The following is a 15,309-nucleotide window of genomic DNA, read 5'->3' on the forward strand; positions in this document are numbered from 1 at the left end:
ACTGGGACACACTGGGACACACTGGGAGGGCACCACGTGCACAACAGGGGACCCAGGAGGTACCCCATTGTCAGGTAATGGGGGCACTGGGACACACTGGGAGGGCACTGGGACACACTGGGAGGGCACTGGGACACACTGGGAGGGCACTGGGGGCACCACGTGCACAGCAGGGGGCCCAGAAAATACCCTGTGCTCAGGTAATGGGGGCACTGGGGGCACTGGGACACACTGGGACACACTGGGACACACTGGGGGCACTAGACACACTGGGGGCACTGGGACACACTGGGACACTGGGACACACTGGGGGGCACTGGACACACTGGGAGGGCACTGGGACACACTGGGAGGGCACTGGGACACACTGGGACACACTGGGACACAGTGGGAGGGCACTGGGACACACTGGGACACACTGGGACACACTGGGAGGGCACTGGGACACACTGGGAGGGCACTGGGACACACTGGGACACACTGGGGGGGCACTGGGAGCACACTGGGGGCACTGGGACACACTGGGAGGGCACTGGGCACACTGGGGCACTGGGACACACTGGGAGGGCACTGGGACACACTGGGACACACTGGGAGGGCACTGGGACACTGGGAGGGCACTGGGACACGCACAACAGGGGGCCCAGGAGGTACCCCATTGTCAGGTGGGTACACCTGGGGGCACTGGGACACACTGGGACACACTGGGAGGGCACTGGGACACACTGGGATGGCACTGGGGGCACTGGGACACACTGGGAGGGCACTGGGACACACTGGGAGGGCACTGGGGCACACTGGGACAACTGGGAGGCACTGGGACACACTGGGAGGGCACTGGACACACTGGGACACACTGGGGGCGCACTGGGACACACTGGGGGGGCACTGGGACACACTGGGGGGGCACTGGGACACACTGGGGGGGCACTGGGACACACTGGGAGGGCACTGGGGGGGCACTGGGGGCACCACGTGCACAACAGGGGGCCCAGGAAATACCCCATTGTCAGGTGAGGGCATCACTGGGACACACTGGGAGGGCACTGGGATGCACTGGGACACACTGGGAGGGCACTGGGATGCACTGGGAGGGCACTGGGGGTACCACGTGCACAACAGGGGGCCCAGGAGGTACCCCATCCTCAGGTAATGGGGGCACTGGGGGCACTGGGACACACTGGGAGGGCACTGGGACACACTGGGAGCACACTGGGAGACACTGGGACACACTGGGAGCACACTGGAGGCACTGGGACACACTGGGAGGCACTGGGGCACACTGGGACAACTGGGACACTGGGACACACTGGAGGCACTGGGACACACTGGGATGGCACTGGGAGGCACTGGGACACTGGGAGGGCACTGGGACACACTGGGACACACTGGGGGGCACTGGAGGCACACATTGGAGGCACTGGGACACACTGGGAGGGCACTGGCGGGGCACTGGGAGGGCACTGGGACACACTGGGACACACTGGGACACACTGGGAGGGCACTGGGACACACTGGGACACACTGGGAGGGCACTGGGGGCACCACGTGCACAACAGGGGGCCCAGGAGGTACCCCATCCTCAGGTAATGGGGGCACTGGGACACACTGGGACACACTGGGAGGGCACTGGGGGCACCACGTGCACACCAGGGGGCCCAGAAAGTACCCTGTCATCAGGTGAGGGCACCTGTGGGACACACTGGGACAACATCACTGGGACACACTGGGACACACTGGGAGGGCGCTGGGACACACTGGGACACACTGGGACACACTGGGGGAGCACTGGGACACACTGGGACACACTGGGACACACTGGGAGGGCACTGGGACACACTGGGGGAGCACTGGGACACACTGGGACACACTGGGAGGGCACTGGGACACACTGGGACACACTGGGACACACTGGGAGGGCACTGGGACACACTGGGGGAGCACTGGGACACACTGGGACACACTGGGAGGGCACTGGGGGCACCACGTGCACAACAGGGGGCCCAGGAAGTACCCTGTGCTCAGGTGAGGGCACTGGGACACACTGGGACACACTGGGAGGGCACTGGGACACACTGGGACACACTGGGAGGGCACTGGGGGCACCACGTGCACAGCAGGGGGCCCAGGAAATATCCCATTATCAGGTAATGGGGGCACTGGGGGCACTGGGACACACTGGGAGGGCACTGGGAGGGCACTGGGGGCACCACGTGCACAACAGGGGGCCCAGGAGTACCCCATTGTCAGGTGGGTACACCTGTGGAGGGCACTGGGACACACTGGGAGGGCACTGGGACACACTGGGACACACTGGGAGGGCACTGGGACACACTGGGAGGGCACTGGGACACACTGGGACACACTGGGACACACTGGGACACACTGGGAGGGCACTGGGGGCACCACGTGCACACCAGGGGGCCCAGAAAGTACCCCATCCTCAGGTGAGGGCACTGGGACACACTGGGGGGCACTGGGAGGGCACTGGGGGCACCACGTGCACAGCAGGGGGCCCAGGAAATACCCTGTGCTCAGGTAATGGCATCACTGGGGGCACTGGGACACACTGGGAGGGCACTGGGACACACTGGGAGGGCACTGGGAGCGCACTGGGCACAACAGGGGCCCAGGAGGCACTCCCAGGCAATGGAGGGCACTGGGACACACTGGGACAGCACTGGGACACACTGGGACACACTGGGGGCACTGGGACACACTGGGAGGCACTGGGAGCACACTGGGGGCACTGGGACACACTGGGACACACTGGGAGGGCACTGGGACACACTGGGGGGGCACTGGGACACACTGGGAGGGCACTGGGACACACTGGGGCACACTGGGAGGGCACTGGGACACACTGGGGGCACTGGGCACACTGGGAGCACACTGGGACACACTGGGGGCACTGGGACACACTGGGAGGGCACACTGGGGGCACTGGGGGCACCACGGGCACAACAGGCCCAGGAAATGATCCCACTGTCAGGTGAGGGCATCACTGGGACACACTGGGAGGGCACTGGGATGCACTGGGGGGCACTGGGGTACCACGTGCACAACAGGGGGCCCAGGAGGTACCCCATCCCTCAGGCACACTGGGGCCGCACTGGGACACACTGGGAGGGCACTGGGACACACTGGGGCACACTGGGAGGGCACTGGGACACACTGGGGCACACTGGGGGGGCACTGGGACACATTGGGAGGGCACTGGGACACACTGGGATGGCACTGGGGGGGCACTGGGACACACTGGGGGGCACTGGGACACACTGGGATGGCACTGGGGGGGCACTGGGACACACTGGGGGCACTGGGACACACTGGGACACACTGGGAGGGCACTGGGACACACTGGGGGCACTGGGACACACTGGGAGGGCACTGGGGGCACTGGGGCACTGGGACACACTGGGAGGCACTGGGACACACTGGGACAGGCACTGGGACACACTGAGAGGCACTGGGACACACTGGGGGCACTGGGACACACTGGGACACACTGGGAGGGCAACTGGGGCACCACTGGGACACACTGGGACACCACTGGACACAGGGGGCACTGGGGGCACTGGGTACACTGGGACACACTGAGAGGGCGCTGGGACACACTGGGGACACACTGGGACCACACTGGGGGCACTAGATACACTGGGGGGGCACTGGGACACACTGGGACACACTGAGGGCACTGGACACACTGGGGACACACTGGGACACACTGGGACACACTGGGGGGGCACTGGGACACACTGGGACACACTGAGAGGGCACTGGGACACACTGGGACACACTGGGACACACTGGGGGCACTGGGCACACTGGGACGACACTGGACACACTGGGGGCACTGGGACACACTGGGGGCACTGGGCACACTGGGACACACTGGGAGGCACTGGGACACACTAAGCAGGACACACTGGGACACACTGGGAGGGCACTGGGACACACTGGGACACACTGGGAGGGCACTGGGGGCACCACGTGCACAACAGGGGACCCAGGAGGTACCCTGTGCTCAGGTAATGGGGGCACTGGGACACACTGGGACACACTGGGAGGGCACTGGGAGGGCACTGGGACACACTGGGACACACTGGGACACACTAGGAGGGCACTGGGAGGGCACTGGGGGCACCACGTGCACAACAGGGGGCCCAGGAGGTACCCTGTGCTCAGGTGAGGGCACTGGGGGCACTGGAAGGGCACTGGGATACACTGGGACACACTGGGAGGGCACTGGGACACACTGGGACACACTGGGGGGGCACTGGGACACACTGGGACACACTGGGGGGGCACTGGGAGGGCACCACGTGCACAGCAGGGGGCCCAGGAAATACCCTGTGCTCAGGTGAGGGCACTGGGACACACTGGGACACACTGGGACACACTGGGACACACTGGGACACACTGGGACACACTGGGAGGGCACCACGTGCACAGCAGGGGACCCAGGAGGTACCCCCTCCTCAGGTGAGGGCACTGGGACACACTGGGAGGGCACTGGGGGCACCACGTGCACAACAGGGGGCCCAGGAGGTACCCCATTGTCAGGTGGGTACACCTGTGGAGGGCACTGGGACACGTCTCTAACTCACCCCTTTTCCCCCCAGGAACGCATGGACCGTGCTGGCCTCGGCCAACATTTTGGGTGCCATAACTCACATTTTGGGTGCTGTAAATTGAATTTTTAGTCCCTAACTCACCTGTTTCTCCACAGGAATGCATGGACCGTGCTGGTCTCTCTGCCTGCTGGCACGGGGGGCAGCCCCTGGGTGTCACTCACATTTTGAGTGCCATAACTCACATTTTGGGGTGCTGTAAATTGATTTTTTAGTCTCTAACTCACTCATTTTTCCGCAGGAATGCCTGGACCATGCTGGGCTGCGACTGGCACGGTTGCACGGGGTCAGCACCTGTAATGTGACTCATATCTTGAGTGCTGTAAATTGATTTTTAGTCTCTAACTCACCTCATTTTTCCCCAGGAACGCCTGGACCATGCTGGGCTCGGCGCACTGGCAGGGCATGTATGGGGTGCTGTAAATGGAATTTTGGTGCTGTAAATTGATTTTTTAGTCTCTAACTCACTCATTTTTCCCTGCAGGAATGCATAGACCATGCTGGGTGTGAATCACATTTTGGAGTGCTGTAAATGGAATTTTGGTGCTGTAAATTGATTTTTTAGGTGTGTAACTCACTTGTTTCTCCACAGGAATGCGTGGACCATGCTGGCCTCGGCGTACTGGCACGGGCTGCACGGGGGGCAGCACCTGGGTGTGACTCACATTTTGGGGGTGCTGTAAATTGAATTTCAGGTCTCTAACTCACTCATTTTTCCCTGCAGGAACGCATGGACCATGCTGGGTGTGACTCACATTTTGGGGTGCTGTAAATGGAATTTTGGTGCTGTAAATTGATTTTTTAGTGTGTAACTCACCCATTTTTCCCTGCAGGAATGCCTGGACCATGCTGGCCTCGGCGTACTGGCACGGGCTGCACGGGGGGCAGCACCTGGGTGTGAATCACATTTTGGGGGTGCTGTAAATTGAATTTCAGGTCTCTAACTCACCCATTTTTCCCTGCAGGAATGCATGGACCATGCTGGCCTCGGCGTGCTGGCACGGGCTGCACGGGGGGCAGCACCTGGGTGTGACTCACATTTTGGGGTGCTGTAAATGGAATTTTGGTGCTGTAAATTGAATTTTTAGTCTCTAACTCACCTGTTTTTCCACAGGAATGCATGGACCATGCTGGCCTCGGCGTACTGGCACGGGCTGCACGGGGGGCAGCACCTGGGTGTGACTCACATTTTGGGGTGCTGTAAATGGAATTTTGGTGCTGTAAATGGAATTTTTAGTCTCTAACTCACCTGTTTTCTCTCTCTGTCCCCAGGAATGCCTGGACCATGCTGGCCTCGGCGTACTGGCACGGGGGGCACGGGCTGCACGGGGGGCAGCACCTGGGTGTGACTCCCATTTTGGGGTGCTGTAAATTGATTTTTGAGTCTCTAACTCACCTGTTTCTCTCTCTCTTTGTCCCCAGGAATGCATGGACCATGCTGGCCTCGGCGTACTGGCACGGGCTGCACGGGGGGCAGCACCTGGCGTTCCTGTCGGTGCCGCTCTGGTTGGCGGCCGAGGCTGCGGCCGAGCGGGCGCTGGGGGCTCGTTTTGGGGTGCCCCTGGAGCGGCTGGGGGGTCCCTGGGGGTCCCTGCTGCGGGGGCTGCAGTGGTTCCTCAAGATGAGGGCCTTCGAGTACCTGAGCGTGGGGTTCGTGCTGCGCGAGGCAGAGCCCACCCTGCGCTTCTGGGGCTCGGTGCATTTCTGCCTCCACCTCCTGCCCCTCGCCCTGCTGGGGGTCTGCAAGGGGCTGGGGGCAAAGGGGGCTCCGGGGGGGAAAGGGGGGGCACCCCTGAACCCCAAAATACACGAGGAAAGAGACCCCCTGAACCCCAAAATCCACGAGGGGAGGGAACCCGAAATCCAGGAGGAAAGAGATCTCCTGAACCCCAAAATCCAGGAGGGGGGGGATGCCCAAGTGAGGAGGAGGAGAGACCCCCATAAGGATGAAGGGGGAGACCCCCTGAACCCCAAAATCCAGGAGGGCAGAGACCCCCTGAACCCCAAAATCCAGGAGGGGAGGGACCCCCTGAACCCCAAAATCCAGGAGGAAAGAGACCCCCTGACCCTCAAATTCCAGGAGGAAGAGGGAGGGGGGGATGTCCAAGTGAGGAGGAGGAGAGACCCCCATAAGGATGTAGGGGGAGACCCCCTGAACCCCAAAATCCAGGAGGAAAGAGACCTCCTGAACCCCAAAATCCAGGAGGAAGAGGGAGGGGGGGATGCCCAAGTGAGAAGGAGGAGGGACCCCCATAATGATGTAGGGGGAGACCCCCTGAACCCCAAAAAGCAAGATGGGGGAGACCCCAATAACCAGGAGGGGAGAGACCCCCTGAACCCCAAAATCCAGGAAGGGAGGGACCCCAAAATCCAGGAGGAAAGAGACCCCCTGAACCCCCAGAAAGAGGAGGAATGAGGGAGGGAGACCTCATAAAGATGAGGGGAGATGAACCCCATCCAGGAGGAAAGAGACCCCCTGAACCCCAAAATCCAGGAGGGGAGAGACCCCCTGAACCCCAAAATCCACGAGGGGAAGAACCCCAAAATCCAGGAGGGGAGGGACCCCCCCAGAACAGAAGGGGGAGACCCCAAAAGTGCAGGGGGGGACGGACCCCAATAGCCAGAATTTAGGGGGGGACCCCAAACTTTGGGGACCCCCAGGGGAGGAGGAGAAGGGACCCCAATACTCAGGTGAAGGGGGGGGGAGGGACCCCCTGAACCCCCAAAAAACAACAGGGGGGAGACCCCAATGACCAGAAATTAGGGGGGATCCCCCCAAATCCCCCTGAACCCCAAAATCCAGGACAAGGGGGGGGGATTTGGGGGGTTTAGGGGGGTTGGGAGGGGTTTGGGCTGAGGGGGGGGCTTTGTTTTTGGATGAGACCCCCCCCCAAAACTGAGATCAATAAAGGATTTAAGTGACAAATCCCTCCTCCCGGTGTTTGGTGTGTGAGGGGACCCCAAATCTGACCTAAAATACCCCAAAAATGACCCAAAACCTACCCAAAACATCCCAAGACAAACCCAAACACCCTAAAACTGGATTTTCTGAGGGGGAGGGGGGTGTCTCGAAAGGGTTTTGAGGGGGTTTTGGAGGGTTTTGGAGGGTCCTGGGGTTGTTTTTGGGGGTCCAGGAGTGGGTTTGAGGGGTTTTTTGGGGGTCCCGGATGGGTTTTGGAGGGGGTTTAGGATGGTTTTAGAGGATCCCGGATGGGTTTTGAGGGGTCTCGGGAGGGTTTTGAGGGGGTTTAGGATGGTTTTAGAGGGTCTCGGGAGGGTTTTGAGGGGGTTTAGGATGGTTTTAGAGGGTCCCGAAAGGGTTTTGAGGGGTCTTGGGAGGGTTTTGAGGGGGTTTAGGATGGTTTTAGAGGGTCCCGGAAGGGTTTTGAGGGGTCTCGGGAGGGTTTTAGGGGTTTTTTAGGGGATTTGGGGTTTTATGGGCAGATCCCTCCGGCCCCGCCCCACCCTCCCCTCACGGCTCAAAATGGCGGCTCCGAAAGGCGGGAAACCTCTCAGCCAATCAGAGAGCGGGAAAGGGGCGGGACTACGGCGCTCCACCAATCAGACAGCGAGAGTGGAGCCGAGGGGAAGACATTAACCAATCAAAGAGCGATAGAGGGCGGGACAAGCAGGGCCGAGCCAATCAGAGGCGAGAGCCCTCAGGGGAGCGCGGCCTGGTCCGGTCCGGGGCAGCCGGGGCCTCTTCCCGGAGCCGCTCCCGGAGCCGCTCCCGGAGCCGCCGCCGCCGCCATGAACATCCTCCCGAAAAAGTCGTGGCATGTGCGCAACAAGGACAACGTGGCGCGGGTGCGGCGGGACGAGGCGGCGGCCGAGGAGGAGCGGAGGAAACGGGAGGCGCGGGCGCTGCGGGCGGAGCAGGAGGCGAGTGAGGGGAACGGGGGGGAGGGGGGCTGTGAGGGGGCTGAGGGAGGGGCGGGGCTTCTTTGGAGGGCGTGGTTTGGCATAATTAGTGGATGTGGAGAGTGGGCGGGGCTTGGAGGAGTGGGCGGGGTTTGGAATAATGAGGGTGAATGGGGTGGGAGGGGCTTGGAGGAATGGGCGGGGCTTGGGATAGTGAAGGTGAATTAGGTGGGCGTGGCTTAGGCGGGGTGGGCGTGGCTTGGGTCAAACCATGTTCGTCTGCGGGAGGGGGAGGGGCAAAAATAGTCAATAAAAGAATAAAGTAATAAACGATAAAAATAAAATAATCCCGGGGGTGGTAAAATAACCCCCAGGGGAGGGGAATAAATAAACCCCTGGGGAGGGTTAATAAATAAACACGGGGCAAGGAAATAAATACCCTGGGGGTGGAGCAGATTTGGGGGCAATAACTCTTCTTGGGGGTATTTTGGGGGTGTTTGACCCCCTTTACCCCCTTCCCCAGGTCCGGACACAGCTCCTGAGGAAGAGGGCGAGGGTGGGGGGGTTGGGGGGTCGCAGCCCCTCCCCGCCCCCCGTGCTGTTCCTGCCCCGAGGAGGCCCCAAATCGGGAGCACGAGGAGGAGAAACGGCGGGAACAGGTGAGGGGAGGGGGACACCCCCAAAAATCCCCTCCCTATCCCAAAATACCCCCAAAATCCCCCTTCCCCATCCCAAAATACCCCCAAAATCCCCTCCCCATCCCAAAATACCCCACCAAAATCCCCTCCCCATCCCAAAATACCCCCAAAACTCCCCTCCCCCATCCCAAAATACCCCCAAAATCCCATCCCAAAATACCCCAAACCCCTCCCCATTCCAAAATACCCCAAAAATCCCCTCCCATCCCAAAAATACCCCCAAAAATCCCCTCCCCCAAACCCAAAATACCCCCAGAAATCCCCTCCCCATCCCAAAATACCCCCAAAAATCCCCTCCCCCATCTCAAAATACCCCCAAAATCCCCTCCCCATCCCAAAATACCCCCAAAAATCCCCTCCCCATCCCAAAATACCCGCCAAAAATCCCCTCCCCCATCCCAAAAATACCCCCAAAATCCCCCTCCCCAAAACACCCCCAAAATCCTTCCCCACCCCCAAAAATCCCCTCCCCCATCCCAAAATGCCCCCCAAAATCCCTCCCCCAACCCAAAATACTCCCCAAAATCCCCTTCCCCATCCCAAAATACCCCAAAAATCCCCTCCCATCCCAAAATACCCCCAAAAATCCCTCCCCCATCCCAAAATACCCCCAAAAATCCCTCTCCCATCCCAAAATACCCCCCAAAAATCCCCCTCCCCCATCCCAAAATACCCCCCAAAAATCCCCCTCCCCCATCCCAAAATACCCCAAAAATCCCCTCCCCATCCCAAAATACCCCCAAAAATCCCCTCCCCATCTCAAAATACCCCCAAAATCCTCCTCCCCATCCCCAAAATACCCCCAAAATCCCTCCCCATCCCAAAAATACCCCCCAAAATCCCCTCCCCATCCCAAAGTACCCCCAAAAATCCCTCTCCCCAAAATCCAAGATAGCCCCAAAATCCTCTCCCATCCCAAAATACCCCAAAATCCCCTCCCCATCCCAAAATACCCCCAAAATCCCCTCCCCATCCCAAAATACCCCAAAAATCCCCTCCTCCAACCCAAAATACCCCCAAAAAATGGGGATTTGGGGTAAAAATGGGGGATTTGGGGTAAAATGAGGAGATTTGGGGTAAAATGGGGATTTGGGGTAAAATGAGGGATTTGGGATCAAATATGGGGGATTTGGGGTGAAAATGGGGGGTATTTGGGATAAAAATGAGGGGATTTGGGGTAAAAATGGGGGGGATTTGGGGTCAAAATGGGGGGATTTTGGGGGATATTTTTATGGGGGGGGTCTGGGAGTTCAAACCCCCCCAAATCACTCCCTCCTACTCCAAATTTCCCCCAAAGGAGCAGGAGAAGAGGGGGTGAAAATGGGGGATTATTTGGGATAAAAATGAGGGATTTGGGAGTAAATATGGGGGATTTGGGGTCAAAATGGGGGATTTGGGGTAAAATGAGGGGATTTGGGGTCAAAATGGGGGATTTGGGATAAAAATGAGATTTGGGTTAAAAATGGGGGATTTGGGGTAAAAATGAGGGGATTTGGGGTAAAAATGAGGGAATTTGGGATAAAAATGAGGAGATTTGGGTTAAAAATGGGGGGGATTTGGGGTAAAAATGAAGGGATTTGGGGTAAAATGGGGGGGGTTGGGGTCAGAATGGGGGGGACTTGGGGTCAAAATGAGTGGGATTTGTGGTAAAATGGGGGGGGATTTGGGTTAAAAATTAAGGGATTTGGGGTCAAAATGGGGGCATTTGGGGTCAAAATGGGGGGGATTTGGGGTAAAAATGGGGGATTTGGGGTAAAAATGGGGATTTGGGTTAAAAATTAAGGGATTTGGGTTAAAAATGAGGAGATTTGGGTTAAAAATGGGGAGATTTGGGATAAAAATGAGGGGATTTTGGGGGATATTTTTATGAGGGGGGGTCTGGGGGTTTCAAACCCCACCCCCCTCCCCAAATTTCCCCCCCAGGAGCGCCGGGAACGAGCCCTGGGGGTCCTGACCTACCTGGGCCAGAGCGCGGCCGAGGCCCAGACCACCCCCCCCTGGTACCTGAGACCCCCCAGCCGAGGGACCCCAAAACCCAGGGCCCCCAAACCCGGAGGGACCCCCAAAAACCACGGGGGGGCCCCCCAGGAGGTGGAGAGGGGCAGGAAAGCAGCCCTGGACCCCCTGAAGGACATGAGGGGCAAGGGGAGACCCGAGACCCCCCCAGCCCCAAAAAAGACCCCCCCAGAGACCCCCCCAGGAGGGGGGGGCCCAAAGGGTGAGTTAATTAATGATTGGTTAATTAATCCCCTCCTCACAGGAATTTTTGGACATAGACCCCTCCCCCCAAGGGGGTTTGACCCCCCCAAAGTGGGGTTTGATCCCCCTAAAATTGGGGTTTGACCCCCCCAAATTGGGGTTTGACCCCTCCCTAAAATTGGGGGTTTGACCCCCCCAAATTGGGGTTTGACCCCCCTAAAATTGGGGCTTTGACCCCCCCAAATTGGGGTTTGACCCCTCCCACAAATTGGGGTTTGACCCCCCCAAATTGGGGTTTGACCCCCCTAAAATTGGGGTTTGACCCCTAAAATTGGGGGTTGACCCCCCTAAAATTGGGGTTTGACCCCCCCCAAATTGGGGTTTGACCCCCAAATGACCACCCCAAATTGGGGGTTGACCCCCCTAAAATTGGGGTTTGACCCCCCCCAAATTGGGGTTTGACCCCCCAAATTGGGGTTTGACCCCCCTAAAATTGGGGGTTGACCCCCCTAAAATTGGGGTTTGACCCCTCCCCAAATTGGGGTTTGACCCCCCAAATGACCACCCCAAATTGGGGCTTGACCCCCCTAAAATTGGGGTTTGACCCCCCCCAAATTGGGGTTTGACCCCTCCCAAAATTGGGGTTTGACCCCTCTAAAATTGGGGTTTGACCCCTCCCACAAATTGGGGTTTGATCCCCCTTAATTTGGGGTTTGACCCCCCTAAAATTGGGGTTTGACCCCCCTTAAATTGGAGTTTGACCCCTCCTAAAATTGGGGTTTGACCCCTCCTCAAATTGGGGTTTGACCCCCCAAATTTGGGCTTGACCCCTCCCCAAATTGGGGTTTGACCCCCCCAAAATTGGGGTTTTGACCCCCAAATTGGGGTTTGACCCCCCTAAAATTGGGGTTTGACCCCCCTAAAATTGAGGTTTGACCCCTAAAGTTGAGGTTGACCCTCCTCAAATTGGGGCTTGACCTCCAAATTGAGGTTTGACCCCCAAAGTGGGGTTTGACCCCCCAAATTGAGGTTTGACCCCCAAATGACCCCCAAATTGGGGTTTGACCCCTCCCAAATTGGGGTTTGACCCCCAAAGTTGGGGTTTGGCCCCTCCCAAAGTGGGGTTTGAGCCCTCTAAAATTGGGGTTTGACCCCCCCAAATTGGGGTTTGACCCCCCCAAATTGGGGTTTGACCCCCCCAAAATTGGGGTTTGACCCCTCCCAAATTGGGGTTTGACCCCCCTAAAATTGGGGTTTGACCCCCCTAAAATTGAGGGTTTGACCCCTCCCCAAATTGGGAGTTTGACCCCCCCAAATGACCCCCCCAAGTGGGGTTTGACCCCCCCCAAATTGGGGTTTGACCCCTCAAAATTGGGGGTTTGATCCCCCTAAAATTGGGGTGTGACCCCCCCAAATTGGGGTTTGACCCCCCCAAAATTGGGGTTTCACCCCCCCCAAAGTGGGGTTTGACCCCTCCCAAAATTGGGGTTTGACCCCTCCCCACATTAGTTATCCTCTAATTAATTAATTAGGCATTTCATTTACCCACTCACTAATTAATTAATTAACCCCTAAGGAATTATTTAACCTCTCAATTGGGCCCCCAATTAATTAACGCCCTCCATCAGCCCCTCCTCTCTCAATCATTAATGAGCTGTTAATGAGGGTTAATTAGTGCTAATTAGCATTAATGACAGTTAATTAGCACTAATCGGCGCTAATGAGTTGTTAATTAGCATTAATGAGAATTAACGCACCCTAATGAGCATTAATGAGTTGTTAATGACCGTTAATGAGCACAAATTAATGAGCGTTGTGTTGAGTGTTAATTAGCGCTAATGAGCGCCAATGAAGTGTTAACAAGGTGTTAATGAGTATTAACCAACATTAATGAGCTCTAATGAGCATTAATGAGTGTAATGAGCATTAACGAGCTCAAATAATCGTTAATGAGCACTAATGAGCGTTAATTAGCTGTTAATGACCATTAGCGATGTGTTGATGAGCGCTAACGAGCTTGATGGCCGTTAATGAGCGTTACTGAGGTGTTAATTAGCGCTAACGAGGCGTTAATGAGCGCTAATGATCACTAATACGCCGTTAGTGAGTGTTAATGAGTGTTAATGAGTTGTTAATTAGCGTTAATTGCCCGCAGGCTGCGGGAGCTGCGTCGGGAGCGGCTCCAACGCGAGGCCAACGAGGCCGCCCGGGCTCAGACCCTGCTGGGGGGGCTGCGGGACCCCCGAAATCCCCCCCAAAATCCCCCCCAGAAACGCCCCCAGGACGAGAGACACAGACCCTTCAACAGCCAATTCCACCCCAAACTGGCACGGGGGGGGCTCAGGGACCCCCAAAACCCACCCTGACACCCCCAAAAACACCCCTGGGACCCCAAAAATCATCCTGGGACCCCCAAAACACCCCTGGGACCCCCAAAATCCCCAAAACTCCCAGAGCCCCCTAGGATGAGGACACAGACCCTTCAACAGCCAATTCCACCCCAAACTGGCACGGGGGGGCTCAGGGACCCCCAAAACCCACCCTGACACCCCCAAAAACCCCCAAAACCCACCCTGAGACCCCAAAAATCATCCCTGGGACCCCCAAAAACACCCCTGGGACCCCCAAAAACCCACCCTGACACCCCAAAACACCCCTGGGACCCCAAAATCCCCCAAAATCCCCCCCAGAGCCCCCAGGACGAGAGACACAGACCCTTCAACAGCCAATTCCACCCCAAACTGGCACGGGGGGGGCTCAGGGACCCCCAAAACCCACCCTGACACCCCAAAAATCATCCTGGGACCCCCAAAAACCTCCAAAACCCACCCTGACACCCCAAAACATCCCTGGGACCCCAAAAACCCCCCAAAATCCCCCCAGAGCCCCCAGGACGAGAGACACAGACCCTTCAACAGCCAATTCCACCCAAAACTCGCACGGAGGCTCAGGACTCCCAAAACCCACCCTGACACCCCTGAGACCCCAAAACCTACCCTGAGACCCCCAAAACCCCTGAAACCTCCCTGGGACCCCCAAAACCCCCAGGACGAGAGCACAGACCTTCAACAGCCAATTCCACCCCAAACTGGCACGGGGGCTCAGGGACCCAAAACCCACCCTGAGACCCCAAAATCATCCTGGACCCCCAAACCCCAAACCCACCCTGAGACCCCATAAACAGCCCTGGGACCCCAAAAACACCCTGGGACCCCAAAAACACTCCATGAAACGCCCTCTGAGACCTCCAAATCCCTCTTTGGGACCCCTCAGGACCCCCTGGGACTCCCCCAAACCTGAAGGGGCCCCCCCAAATCCCTCTGGGACCCTTCAAGGAACCCCCAAAACCCCTCAAGGACCCCTTGGGAGCCCCAAAATCCCCTAAACCCCTCAGGGACCCCCAAAACCCACTGGGACCCCCAAAATCCCCCCAAACCCCTCAAGGACCCCCAAAACCCACTGGGACCCCCAAACCTGCAGGGACTCCCAAGGACCCCCCAAAACCCACTGGGACCCCCCAAACCCCTTCAGGGACCCCCAAAACCCACTGGGACCCCCAAATTTGCAGGGACCCCCTTTAAGACCCCTCAGGGTTGAACACCCCAAAATATTTAGGAGGGAGGAGAAAATTTTGGGAGGCTGAACCCCAAATTTATGGGGGTGGGGACACAAAAGATTTTGGGGGTCCAGAAGGTTTTTTTTGGGGAGGTCAACTCCCAAATATTGACCCGGGGGGGTAAATTGGGGAGTGGGGGAGGGGTGGTAAATTAGGGGGCACCAAACCCCCAAAAACCCTCCTCCCCCAGAAAGAGCTGTGATACAAAACTATTTATTCATAAATATTTTCCAAAATGAAAATAATTCCAGAAAAAATATCTTCAACCGGGGGAGGGGAGGGAGGCAAAACTTGGGGGGAG

At 58.0% G+C, this 15,309-nt stretch overlaps 2 protein-coding genes across 2 annotated transcripts; both read left to right on the forward strand.

The window, feature by feature from the left end:
• Positions 1–1,626: 1,626 nt before the first annotated feature.
• LOC126647991 (sporozoite surface protein 2-like) lies at positions 1,627–7,442 on the forward strand. Its single transcript, XM_050330610.1, has 4 exons — positions 1,627–1,680; positions 6,057–6,816; positions 6,907–7,002; positions 7,090–7,442. The coding sequence occupies exons 2-4, from the start codon at positions 6,070–6,072 to the stop codon at positions 7,252–7,254; spliced, it is 1,008 nt and encodes a 335-aa protein (XP_050186567.1). The 5' UTR covers positions 1,627–1,680; positions 6,057–6,069; the 3' UTR covers positions 7,255–7,442.
• An 869-nt stretch (positions 7,443–8,311) lies between these two features.
• On the forward strand, positions 8,312–13,829 carry LENG1 (leukocyte receptor cluster member 1). The gene is given in 5 exon segments (XM_050330609.1): positions 8,312–8,516; positions 9,019–9,098; positions 9,100–9,154; positions 11,117–11,411; positions 13,532–13,829. Coding segments are annotated over 5 exon segments (789 nt in total). The 5' UTR covers positions 8,312–8,384; the 3' UTR covers positions 13,759–13,829.
• Positions 13,830–15,309: the final 1,480 nt, after the last annotated feature.

This window comes from Myiozetetes cayanensis, unplaced genomic scaffold, assembly GCF_022539395.1.
Source record: "Myiozetetes cayanensis isolate MyiCay16 unplaced genomic scaffold, myiCay2020 scf415, whole genome shotgun sequence".
In the NCBI taxonomy this organism is placed as follows: Eukaryota; Metazoa; Chordata; class Aves; order Passeriformes; family Tyrannidae; genus Myiozetetes; species Myiozetetes cayanensis.

Coding starts and splice junctions, on each gene's coding strand:
- LOC126647991 (XM_050330610.1), top strand. CDS start 6,070: ATGCTGGCCTCGGCGTACTGGCACGGGCTGCACGGGGGGCAGCACCTG. Junction 6,817..6,906: donor AAATCCAGGAGGAAAGAGAC/CTCCTGAACCCC, acceptor GTAGGGGGAGAC/CCCCTGAACCCCAAAAAGCA. Junction 7,003..7,089: donor AGGAAGGGAGGGACCCCAAA/ATCCAGGAGGAA, acceptor GAGATGAACCCC/ATCCAGGAGGAAAGAGACCC.